The sequence below is a fragment of the Melitaea cinxia genome, chromosome 19, assembly GCF_905220565.1.
Source record: "Melitaea cinxia chromosome 19, ilMelCinx1.1, whole genome shotgun sequence".
NCBI lineage: Eukaryota > Metazoa > Arthropoda > Insecta > Lepidoptera > Nymphalidae > Melitaea > Melitaea cinxia.
In genome coordinates, this window is record NC_059412.1 from 9,397,696 (window position 1) to 9,411,294 (window position 13,599).

The 13,599-nt window shown below is 38.0% G+C and overlaps 1 protein-coding gene across 1 annotated transcript in view; it reads right to left on the reverse strand.

Moving 5' to 3' along the window:
• Positions 1 to 1,552: 1,552 nt before the first annotated feature.
• Positions 1,553 to 13,599, reverse strand: part of LOC123662730 (protein mini spindles) — a 38,521-nt gene continuing 26,474 nt past the window's right edge. The window contains exons 27-37 of the mRNA XM_045597533.1: positions 13,409 to 13,591; positions 11,335 to 11,464; positions 10,773 to 10,952; positions 9,396 to 9,589; positions 7,694 to 7,921; positions 6,942 to 7,065; positions 6,209 to 6,403; positions 4,926 to 5,079; positions 4,388 to 4,452; positions 3,501 to 3,629; positions 1,553 to 1,906 (exon numbers count right to left, since the gene is read on the reverse strand). Of these exons, the coding sequence (XP_045453489.1) occupies positions 1,811 to 1,906; positions 3,501 to 3,629; positions 4,388 to 4,452; positions 4,926 to 5,079; positions 6,209 to 6,403; positions 6,942 to 7,065; positions 7,694 to 7,921; positions 9,396 to 9,589; positions 10,773 to 10,952; positions 11,335 to 11,464; positions 13,409 to 13,591 (1,678 nt within the window). The 3' untranslated portion in view covers positions 1,553 to 1,810. The remainder of the gene's footprint in view (positions 1,907 to 3,500; positions 3,630 to 4,387; positions 4,453 to 4,925; positions 5,080 to 6,208; positions 6,404 to 6,941; positions 7,066 to 7,693; positions 7,922 to 9,395; positions 9,590 to 10,772; positions 10,953 to 11,334; positions 11,465 to 13,408; positions 13,592 to 13,599) is intronic.

Below are 13,599 nucleotides of genomic sequence, written 5' to 3' on the forward strand. Positions count from 1 at the left end.
TTTTTAATATTCACATACAAATTTACTAAGTTACTGTAAAATATTTAATATATTGCGAAGTCACAAATTATACTATTGTTTTAATATGTAGTTTACTTACATTATTATTCTCTATAGCAGACTACATTTAAAAAATTTTGAGACTTTTGTAAATATTTCCTAATTATAAACCTAAATTCAATGTATACGAGCAAGATTCAAATAAGAAACACAAAAAAGTGTTAATGGTCCGAAAGAAAAGTGTAAATTGAATAAAATTTGTACACATAACCAATACTCAAGGGAATGTATTTATAATTTAGTTAGTGAAATGGAGGTTAAATAATGATATAACGGCCTCATCGCAGCTATAAAAGTTTTCTACAAACCTACTGGATGATTGCAAACAATTCAAAACATCAAACACACCGTAACACTGAGTATTCCTCGCAAGACTCAACGCGAGAACAGTCTTAAAACTCATCAGAACAAACCAATACAAAATATATAATCAATAATATCATTCCAGACACTTTTAAAGCTTGCATGTTCACAACTTTTAACATTGAGTAGTTTAACTTAGGTTGTTTATAGCGAGTGCAATCTTTAAAAATGTCCGTATACAAACATTTACACACTAAATGAAATACAACAAAACGGGATTACATATCAATTGTAGTTTTCAATTACAATGAAGACTACATTGATTATGCATAAATGAAAAAAATTGATTTCACTACTGGACTATTTATATATTTTAATGTTTATTTTTTTCTAGTCACCAGCAATTTTCTAGGATACACAGAATATTAAAATATTATTTTTTTTTTCGTTATTCATTATAAGATCACTGGCTGAAGTAATATTTAATAGCGTCTAGCTAACATGGGAACGTTTTTTCGAACTTGCAACAAAAGTATAGAAAAGTTTTTTAAAGTATGTTCTATATCTAATGGGGCAGTAAAATTTCACAACGAATAATCGCCACACGTGCACTCTATTCAGAAAATCCGTGTCAAATAGATGTATAATCTTTTCCAAATGGCAAGAGTCACATTCTAATAAAACATACATTCCCATTACAAACGGCCCCTTACTAAGTCACTGAAATTTCATATGTATACCCTGCTTAACGATACTGTTTACATATTGTCATGTATTATGCAAAGCAAGGGACCTAGGACGCTTTTAATCCTATAAAACTGTAACACGGTGATTCACTAGTACTAGACTTACTAGAACAAACAATTCTAGGAACTAAATGAATAGTGAAAAGCAGTGAAATGAGATTTAGGGGTTCCTTCTATATAACATGGACATTTCGAAGGTTATATCACAAAGGTTCAGTCTGAAACACGAAAGTTGAGCTTTACTTTATGTATGGTAACAGCCACATACAATTACTGAATTAATTAATTAAATTTTATGTACATACATTGCTTTTTTCAGTATTATCAAAATTATTATTTTTTTAATTAACATTACTTTTAAAGTATTTAAACGCTATGATATAACCTACATCAATAATGTAGTATATTATACTGATAATATTAATATTATCCATAGCCAAATAGAATATAATAGTAAACTCAGCTGCCTTTACATTTGTCATTATGCTGTATCTTTTAAATCGCAAGAGACAGTAAAATTTTGTACTAATATGGCCACAAATATGCAAAATAATCTTTAAAGAATTAACTCCCAACAAAAGTTTTGGATTTTGTTCAGCAGTTCAACTTTCGTGTGTCAGATAATAATAGTTCGGCGTGTACCGCTACTGTCATGATAGAGTGAGAGCGATGCTATTTTCCGTCGAGACGATCGAGATGGCCTATCTCTTGGAAGAGCTCTTGATCTGCTGGAGTTTGAGACGTAAGGCGTCCACCGCTGCTTCGTTTTTCTGAGAGACCGCTTGTGTTGTGTGAAGCTAGAAAAGATACACAATAAATAATATTTAAATATGAAAGTAACAATTTATTACTGTACTCAGAAACTTTACTTGCTATGGCGCAAGGTATAAAAAAAGAATGTTCTGAATTTGACAGATTTTTTTGCTACATCATAACTTCTTACTGGTTATACCGATTTTGATGCCTCTTTTTAATCGAAAGCTGGTGTTTATCGTGTGATCCTTTTCAAATTTAAGCGAGATCAAACGAGTAGTTTGTTATCCCTAATAATGTATATTGTACTATAGTTATCGTTGTATTTTAATTGAATTTTTCATATGTACGATTTTATTTTTGTGTTACCCACACATTAGGAATTCTAAACATTTTTGAATATCATATCAAAAATTGACCGCTCCAGCGGGATTCGAACCCGCGTCTCCGACTGACCGTGTCGGCGCTCTAGCCAATTAAGCTATGGAACGATGTACCCGCTCGAGCGAAATTTTTGATATGATGATTTTTATGATGAATTTTTCATTTGAAAATTGAGAACAAACCATTATTAGAATAAGTATTCCACAACAATAGTAGTTTATGCAACTGTCATATAATGAAGGGTATTAAAACACGAGTGTGAGTTTATAATAGTAACGAGTGTTTTAATACCCGTGTTATATGCAGTTGCATACACTACTTTATCTTCACTAATGCAATTAATCAAACAACAAGAGTAAAAGCTGACAATAGTTTATTTATAATAATTGTTCAAATTTTGGATGGTACAATTTTGAAAGTTAATGTTAATTATTGATCCAGCAGCTGTAGCGGTCGCGGGGCAAGCAGTAGAGCTCGTAGACGGAGTCGGAATAAGTTATTATATTCTTTTTCATATAATTTTCTAGATTTTTCTGGCAAAAGATTGTGAGTTAATTTTGTTGCCAATTCTAGAATATCCGGAGGCGTACAAATATCATCGTCGCTATCCATTTTTAACTTTTAATTTATTAAATTAAATTCACGCGTACGTGTATTGTCACAGTGATTTTGCCGCCATTAAAATCTAACCAATGAGAGCGCAGCTGCGCGCATGCGCGCGATGTTATAATGAGATTTTACGATATCGATGTGGATATTATACCATCATGTGAAATTGCTTAAATTGAGTGTTTTGTTGTCTGCGCTATAACAGTAGTAATTATAAGTCAAGTATTGGAAACATAAGTAGAATGTTACAACATTAGTGTAGATAAATATAATTATAGAATAGTATGTAAGGTGTAGTTTTTTTATATCACTAGTTCGGCAAACAACCGTACGGCTCACCTGATGGTAAGAGATTACCGTAGCTTATAGACGCCTGCAACACCAGAAGCATCGTAAGCGCGTTGCCGACCCGATCCCCCCCAGGAGCTCTGGTCACCTTACTCACCAACAGGAACACAAGACTGCTTGAAAGCAGTATTATTCAGCTGTGATCTTCTGTAAGGTCGAGGTACTTCCCCAGTCGGGCTGCTCCATATTTTGAGCAAGAAACTCCTGCTGTGGCCTACCTCAGTTGTAGTATGTACTGTCGAGTGCGTAGTGTGCAGTATAGAGGGTAGTGCGGTAGTGTAGTAAGTGTGGTAGTACCTCCAGCTGCGGGTCGATGCTGTGCGCGCGCGGCAGCTCGCCGAGGGAGTCCCCGAGCGCGCGGTTGTCGCTCACGGGCGTGCGCGGCTGCGACGACGGGCTCGACTCCGTTTTCAGACCAGCTTTGGCCTGCAAACAGATTTTTTCTTCGAAATAGCCGTTTAACCCTGCCCCGCGGTTTAATCCGCGTTAATATATATTCTTTATTGCACTTTAAAAAAAAAAAAACATAATTACAAGTCATTTTTACAAAAAATGTTGGTAAGGGCGAACTTATCTCTGTAAGAGATCTCTACCAGTCTACCCATGGTGGTGAGAGAAGATGTTATCGCGGGACTCATAAGCGCATTTGTGATAAAGTGAAAAAAAAAACTTAATTAATTTGAGGGAAAAACGTGCTAAAATGGTATACAGCCTTTAATTGAACCAATACTTACTGATATTGGTGCGTACAATCAAACAAACCAACTAATTATTTTTATAATTATAAATTTCCTCCATCATACAAAAATCTCGTGTCACAGTTTTTGTTACCGAATTCTTCCGAAGCGGCTTGACTGATTTAAAGGATAATAATACTAAGAATAGGTCGTAGGGTACCGTTTGATATACCTAGGTAATGATGATGTCCTTAATCGTATGGCACTGTAATTGATCTGTAAGTGTGTTTGTCACCTAACTATGCATAAACGGTTGGACCGAGTTCGTTGAATTTTTGTGTATACATTTCAATAAGTTCATGGATCATTTCACAACAGTTGGACCCAGTAGGTGGCGCTATAATCCGTATGTCAGCAACCAAATTACAGTACATAGATATTAAAGACACTTGCGGATTTTAGGATAAAGAGGTATTAGAATACAAAAAATAATGAAAATAAAAATACCTGTAATGCTCTTAGCCTCTCTAAGAAAATAACGTGTGATTTTTCATCATTTTCGTTGCTCATATCTGAAATAAAGAAAATTCAATTGTCAAATAGATACAACTCATTTTTATCTTCTTTTTTTAGTAGTAAAAAATATTACACTCATGTAACACCTACTTCTAAATTACTACACCAACTTATATATATATATACCTATTTATTCAACTTAAATTATTTAATAATATTCATTTTTTATTATAAATTAATAACAGACAATGATAAACCATTATTTAACCTTATATCTCACTATAGTCTATTCACTAGGGGAAAATTAGGACTTTTCATTGTCACTCCACATAGCCACCTTCTTTATCAATTAGATTAAATTAACTTAGAATCCTGTTGTCATGTTGACTAGTTGGAAGTAAGCCCATCAGACGTGTGTTCAAATTTACTACGCACGCAGTGTATATGTAGCATGCAATGGTAGAGCACAATTATACACTAGAATTTTCTTTAGAGAGTAGCTAGAGTGTTTTTAGACAGAAAAACTCACCGATATTTTCAGTTTTATAGTCGCTTTTGTACATAGGCATGGAGGCCATTTTACGTTGCTCTGCCACCTCTCTCAGTCCTCGTTCTACGTAGTTGCGGAAATAAAACGACGAGCCTTGCATAAACGTCCAAATGTCTACTTCCGGATGACGTTCCTGTAAAAATTATATTTTTATAATATTTGGTTTAGAGATAAATAGCAATGTATAATATTTATAGAACAAATGTATTGCAGTCATGTGTTGTCTAATAACGGGTCGTAATTACGTAGTAAGACATATTATCTATCTATAATATCTTTAAACGAGTAATTCATGTATAAAGCTAGCTGACCCCGCAAACGTTGTTTTGCCATGTATGTTATTAACCCCCTTAATCCTTAACCTTATTATTAGGGGTATGAAAAATAGATGTTGGCCAATTCTCAGACTTAACCGATATGCATACAAAATTTCATAAAAATTGGGAGGTAAATTTTTAACTTTGTTTGTTTGTAGGGGGTAATCTTCGCAAATACTGATCCGAAGATTCTTTCACTAACAGAAAGCTACACTATACAGGAGTGACATAGGCTATTTTATTGTAATTGAACAAAAAATTCAATGAAAAATCTTATATATAAAATTCACGTGTCACAATGTTAGTTACAATAGGCACTTCTTCGAAACGGGTCCAACGATTTTCATAAAATTTAGTATGCAGGGAATCTTGGGGGCGATAAATCGATCTAACTAGGATTCATTTTTAGAAAATATCTTTTTATCCCTGTTTTTAGGCATTGAAAAAGTGGCTACAATATCATTAGAATACGAAGGTAAATTTCGCATTTGTCTATAAAGTTGTAATAGCTCAGGTGGGAAATCGGCTGGTCCGTATCATGACGGTAGTATGATTTTGGATCTGGTTACAATTTTAATAAAGAAAATTCATAGCTTACGGCGTAATTATATGGTACACAAATAGAAGACTATGAAGACTATAAAGATAATAAAATGCTACCATAATTATAAAAATTAGATTTTACGTGATGACAGCAAAAAAACTTGTCTAAGTATGAATAACTGTAGAATATTCTAAGAAATAAAACAAACAAAAAAAAAAAACAACAAAAGGGAGTTCGCCAGTTTGAACCTCAGGTCGTATAGCCGGGTCAGAGAATTCCGATTGATCTCTTTAGATCCAATGCGATTGAGGATGAGCGCTATTTTCTCCTGAACTGAAGCCCGCTGATAGAGACGCGTTGGTTGCCAGTGTGTATTATAAGAATAAAACAGCTAGACTCACCCTCAGGTCGTAGAGCTGAGACAGAGCGTCCCGATTAGTCTCCTTGGATCCGATGCGTTTGAGTATGAGCGCCAGTTCCTCGTGAACTCCCCGCGGCAGTCGACCTGCCGATAGAGACGCGTTTGTTGCCACCGCGCTCGGTAGGCTGCCGTTTAGCTCTGGGGGGTTGTCTTTACGCTCGTCGAGTTTTAGTTGCTGGGTACAGATAATATATATTAAAAGGTATATTGGTGTACAATACATTATAGCAAGTATAAAAAAGGAAGTTAAATGATTGTATAGTATGAGCAATTGCAGAATCGCGTCCGAAATAAAAAATTAAGGACCTGATTCGCCAGTTGAAGATAATGCTATTTGCCAGATGACGGTATCAAACAGACAAAAGTTTTAAATTCTTTTTACACTTTATAATTCTTTTTACAATCGAATTCCAATATGTTTCTAGCATATTTCTTTTCACAAATATAAATCTAAACATTGCTTATTAATTGAGGAGAAACAGGCCTAGCTGACCTATTCTACCTTCTGCTCTTAAAGTGTATTCATAGCTTATGTGCAGGATAAACTTTTATCTATAGCCGGTGAAATAGGCCCTAAGGATATAAATATAAAGCTCAAACTATTCTCATTGATAGAGAAAGAGAACTTTACTTCACAGAGAAATATTACAGGTCAATCAATTTATATATAAAACTTTTTTATTATAGTTAGTAGTACATAAAAATGTACATACCTTAAGAACTTTATGTAAATAAGGATAGAGATCGGATTCGTTAACATCTGGTATTTGAGTGAGGTGATTTGTGATGGAGGCGCCCTTCATCTTGACTAGCGTGTGGACGAGCGTCTTGACAGTTCTATAAACACACAAACACATTGAAAAACTTCGCTTTTACAAAAGTTTCATAATACATATCACATACTTTTTTTTTACCTCGATGAAACAAATAACATACTTTTTAAACCTTTTTCTCTAAGATTTCCGGAGTTTACTTTTTAAAAACGAAACGAAAAAACGAAATTCATTAACTCTGACCTGTCTAGAGATTGACCGAGTAGCGTTTTTGGGAGTAAGTAATGTATTTCAAAGATAGTCATTCAGAACGAAAAAGAAAATTTGGCGCGGCGTCCTGAGGATGCCAACACTGTCGGGAGGTTGGCAGCACTGTCGCGCTAAGCGGTTAAGATGACAAGACGTCGATGCGTCGCACAATTTTATTGAGAAGCAATTTGTAAAAATCCTTGAAACAACGATTATGGCATTGACGATGTAGGTCTTTGCTCGATTATTCCATTATTCACCCACACGATATCCGACGATAATTAGAATAAAGATGTCTACGATATTTATATATTTTTTAATATCATGGTAATAATCGTTGTTAAGGGGTAAACTCCAGTCGTGTGTCGGATCACGCGCTTTTAAATAATTCTCTTTTAGTCTATTAATTAAATTTATTTATCTTTTAAAATACCAAGTCTCACCTGTAAGGTGTATCGCTAATTTCTGGATTCTTCTTCCAATAACTGTTCGGATAGGCCTTGTAGAAGAGATGAATCTTGTATAATACTGCATCATAATCTATAGAATTGACATCCCACGTCGATATCATTTTCAAAGTTTTCCAGAAACACTTGAGGAGTAGATCTTGGTAACGAGGGTATGCAGGGTCAGATTCTACTATGGAGTCGTGGAGAAGAGACACTATTGCACTGTTGAAGAGATAAAAATAATGTAAATATGTACATACAACAGTATACCGGCACAGTTCAGACGTTACTTAAATGAGAAACATAAGGTTAGAGTTTCAAATCTTAGAATGATCAATTGAGCAACGCAGTTCTTCACCCCAGGGCAAAAAAAGGTTGTATAAATTCAAAGTCTGTCTTTACATAGAGTACTGCCGTTGGACCTCAATTCAGCAATTCAGTTAGCGCCAGGGCAAAAATTGAGGTTATAGAAATCCTAAGCTCGCGTACCTAGATATGAACTTGGGCCTGTTGACATGGCTCAACGAGCTGTAAAAATTGTCGACAGCTCACCAAAAAAAGCCAGAGCTCACAACCACTTATTGTAAGTGATTTATTTATTTATTTTATTTAATGGTTTACCAACAGATATACATCAAATAGAGTATTAAGAGTACAGTATATAAAAATCGTCATGTTAGGATGTAGATCCAATTACAGGCAAACACAGCTTCCTCATTTTAAGTCAAATAATGAAGGCGAGAGAATAATAATTATAGGATAAGTTTAGAGAATCATTTTTTAGGTTAAGTTACGAGCTTTAAAATGTTTGACTAATTTTCTATATGCGCTAAAACTACTGTGAAATATGTCTTATGTGTTATGTGTACTTTACATATAGAATGATACTTCACATAGTTCAGAATATTGTAGAGTATGGGGAAAAGGTTCTTAAAGTGCGGTGTGTGGAGGCATTAATAGGCTTTTAACTGAGGTAGGACACAGCAGAAAATTTCCTGCTCAAAATACGGAACAGCGCTTTTGGGAAAGTACCTCAACCTTACAGAAGATCATAGCTAAATAATACTGTTTTCAAGTAGTGTTGTGTTCCTGTGGTGAGTTAGATGACTAGAGCTCCTGGGAGGAATAGGGCATAGGGTCGGCAACGTGTTAGCGTTGCTTCTGGTGTTGCGACGCGTGATCCATACGCTTGTTTACCCACCTAGTAGTTTTATATATATATATATAGGCTATTATATATAAGTCTATGGTTCATGCTTACCACCAGGATAAGCTAACGCGTTTGTGTCAATACTACTATAAAAAAATAAGTTTATTTTTGAATATCATATCAAAAATTGACCGCTCCAGCGGGATTCGAACCCGCGTCTCCGACTGACCGTGTCGGCGCTCTAGCCAATTAAGCTATGGAACGATGTACCCGCTAGAGCGAAACCTTTGATATGATGATTTTTTATTTTCGGCTTAAGCGAAAAAATCATCATATCAAAGGTTTCGCTCGGTACATCGTTCCATAGCTTAATTGGCTAGAGCGCCGACACGGTCAGTCGGAGACGCGGGTTCGAATCCCGCTGGAGTGGTCAATTTTTGATATGATATTCAAAAATGTTTAGAATTCCTAATGTGTGGGTACACAAAAATAAAAATCGTACATAATAAGTTTATTTTTGATAATACTATAAAAATCCTAACTTACCACAATAAAGCTGTACGGGGTGAGTGCTCCAACACACGTACGCAAACGTTATTTAGTATGCGCACGAGACGTTCAGCATCTGCAGCGGGTGGAGGCGTGGTGGGCGCAGCTCCAAGCACGAGCAACAGTTCACCGAGCAGTGACCTCAGTGCACTTTCGCCCACTTGTCTACCGCAGCCAGCCGTTTCGTAAAACTGTAATGAAACATTTTTTTATAAGAAAGTCAATATTAATATTACCAATAAGAAAATAGTTATCACACATTATGATAGCTAGCACGTAAAACGGCTTGATCGTTTGTAGTGATATATATAAATATATATGTATAGAGTGTGGTGGGGGGCGGTACGCACGGTGGTGAGCGCGCCCGCGAGGTACTTGTAGGCGGGCAGCGCGTGGTGCGCGGGCGCGGTGCGCAGCCTCCGCAGCTGCGCCGGAGATCATAATATATGTATAGAGTGTGGTGGGGGGCGGTACGCACGGTGGTGAGCGCGCCCGCGAGGTACTTGTAGGCGGGCAGCGCGTGGTGCGCGGGCGCGGTGCGCAGCCTCCGCAGCTGCGCCGGAGATCATAATATATGTATAGAGTGTGGTGGGGGGCGGTACGCACGGTGGTGAGCGCGCCCGCGAGGTACTTGTAGGCGGGCAGCGCGTGGTGCGCGGGCGCGGTGCGCAGCCTCCGCAGCTGCGCCGGAGATCATAATATATGTATAGAGTGTGGTGGGGGGCGGTACGCACGGTGGTGAGCGCGCCCGCGAGGTACTTGTAGGCGGGCAGCGCGTGGTGCGCGGGCGCGGTGCGCAGCCTCCGCAGCTGCGCCGGAGATCATAATATATGTATAGAGTGTGGTGGGGGGCGGTACGCACGGTGGTGAGCGCGCCCGCGAGGTACTTGTAGGCGGGCAGCGCGTGGTGCGCGGGCGCGGTGCGCAGCCTCCGCAGCTGCGCCGGAGATCATAATATATGTATAGAGTGTGGTGGGGGGCGGTACGCACGGTGGTGAGCGCGCCCGCGAGGTACTTGTAGGCGGGCAGCGCGTGGTGCGCGGGCGCGGTGCGCAGCCTCCGCAGCTGCGCCGGAGATCATAATATATGTATAGAGTGTGGTGGGGGGCGGTACGCACGGTGGTGAGCGCGCCCGCGAGGTACTTGTAGGCGGGCAGCGCGTGGTGCGCGGGCGCGGTGCGCAGCCTCCGCAGCTGCGCCGGAGATCATAATATATGTATAGAGTGTGGTGGGGGGCGGTACGCACGGTGGTGAGCGCGCCCGCGAGGTACTTGTAGGCGGGCAGCGCGTGGTGCGCGGGCGCGGTGCGCAGCCTCCGCAGCTGCGCCGGAGATCATAATATATGTATAGAGTGTGGTGGGGGGCGGTACGCACGGTGGTGAGCGCGCCCGCGAGGTACTTGTAGGCGGGCAGCGCGTGGTGCGCGGGCGCGGTGCGCAGCCTCCGCAGCTGCGCCGCCACGGCGGCCACCAGGCGCGCCTCGTGCTGCCCCAGCGCTGCGCCACGCCCCGACACGAGCGCGCCGGAGATCAGCGACAACGCTCGTATCGCCGCCTGCGGTCGGCAACACATCGGTATAATACAGAGGGAATTTTATAAAATCGACTGTAAGTAGTACTTTTAAAGAAGCAAGTACCAAATAGCTACTAAGATGAATACTATGTTTACGGCTGTTTTTAATTGTGTCGTAATTGTGATGGTGAAAAATCGTAGTGAAAAAAGGAAAAAGATCATCCACAGTAAGTATCGTATCCCTATTTTATTTTCAAAAATAAACTATCTTATATAGGCAGAGAGCAATCACTTAGTATCATCTGTCCAATAAATGGAAGACCTACCAACCCTTGTTGTTGGTGTAAAGTAGCCATTTCGGCACCTTTGTACCTATGTATCATGCAAATCATATTTTCTGAAGTTATGTTAAATAAAGACTTACATTGAGGTCTGGACTGGAGATGGAGTGTATGGTGTCCGCTAGCTGCGCGTCGTCAACACTGGGTTTGTTGCCGGCCGGCTGCGGGAGGCTGTGTGGCGAGACGTGCCTCGGGGGGGACATCGTCACCATACTGTGAGGAATATTTTTTATTATGGTAAGGCGAAATTTACTTTGTTTCAACGAATTTATATTGAAATTTATCAATTCGTTATTTTACTTTTTAACACCTTGTATAAACTTTTAATAACTATACTTGGTTATAAAATGTCAAGTTACGGCTAATAACAAGAAAAAAGGGAAAAAATATTTTTAAGTGATTTAAACAAAACATTATGAACCTTTCACGCTTTAAGATTGAACGTAAAGAGACAAGAATGTGCAATATGACGTCACACGGTACTCTCAAGAGCGTACGCCGAGGAGCTTAATTAACAACTTTTATTATATAACTTATTAACGGGAAGTGACGATGACAAGGGATTACTGTGTATTCCGCTTATAGACGCCTGCAACACTAGAAGCAGCTTTGGCTACCTTTTTCACCACAAGGAATAAAACCATTTGGAGCCATAGATATAGTAAAAAAAAGTAGATAATGCGCGGCCTTTGTTGTTAGTGAAGCCACAAAACTCGGCTCCTTCAAGTAAATACACGCGCTCACGCACACATATGCATCAAACTACGCTCATTTTCGTTAGTATGTCACGAGGCTTCATACAGTAACTTTGCTGGTGCATGGTGCAAAAACAATACCAAAGTAAACAAAAAATCTGAAGGAATATCGTTTCACACGTAAGTACATATAAAACTTTAAATTTATTGTTATTCCAAAATAATATTGAGGTTATTCGGAACTTATAATTTAATGTCACGAAATGACGTACCACGGGAGTGTTGCCAGTAGTTCTTTTTTTCAATACCCCAAAATGTGGGTAAGTAAATTGTACGCAATCAGAAAAATAATGAAGTAAAAAGTAGACATAGTTATTGTTTTTTTTTCTCGTGTTATTTTATGTTACATAAATTTAAAATAAAAAAATCAAAATATATTTATGAACTAGCTGACCCGGCGAACTTCGTATCGCCTAACAGTCGATTCTTTAATTTTATAAATTTTTTTTAGAATATTTCTCTCCGTAAGAACCATCCTCGTACTTCAAGGAATATTTTAAAAAAAGAATTAGCGAAATCGGTCTAACCGTTCTCGAGTTTTGCGCTTAGCAACACATTCAGCGACTCATTTTTATATTATAGATTATTAATTCGTTTGTTTTATGTTTTAACTTTTTACAATTTTTGAGTAAACTAGGTACCCATATTTTACTATCAAATTTCATGGTTTTAGGTTTCCAACGAATATTTTAATAAGAGGTGAATGGGTAGCGGCTGTAAGACTGAGAAAAGGACCACGATTATGCTGGCCATGCGCATAAAGTCAATTTAATACGATTAGTGATTGAAAAATATTTGAACATAAGACTACATCATATTAGTAAAATGCAAACAATGACGATGACTCTGAGTTCTAAGCGACAAAAATTTAAAAAACTTATACAACATAAAGGATTCTAGGTTTAAGAAAAATAGTTAAAAAAAACCGACTGCAAACTGAAAAGAAATAAACAGAGGGGATAGGAAGTGTCCATTCATACGATTATCTTACGAATATATTTTTTTATTATTCTATCTATTTTTTGTTTTATTTTTAGTAAATTTATTTAAAACTATAAACAGGTTTTTATTGTCACATACCCATTTTACCTATATTAAATTAATTGTTTAATAAAAATTTTAGGGACTTTTTTTAAAAGGTGTCAACACTTCACTCACTCACACATCTTTAAAAAAGTGGCTTCAGTTTTCTGTTCTAGGTGTGTTATCTACCTTTTTTTACTTGATCTATGTTTGGAGCAATGTTATTTAGTTGTGATCTTTTGTAAGGTTGAGGAACTTGTCAAGTGGAACTACTCTAGATGTTAATCTGGAAAGTTTCTGCTGTGCCCTACCTCACACAAAGTTATTTGATTTACCATTACTTGAATAAATTGAAAAAAAAAAATCTCTATAATATTACCTAGGTCTAACAGGTGCAGAGACATTTCTAACAGTGGACGCTGGGACAGGCTCATCGAGAAACTTGAGATCTAATTCTGGCAAATCTGGTTTACGTAATACTGGTACAGCTGCATCTAACTTTGCTATGAGGTCTGGGTCCAAACCGAATGGACCTGTTATCACTTTGGGTTCTGGCACTACGCTGTAAGA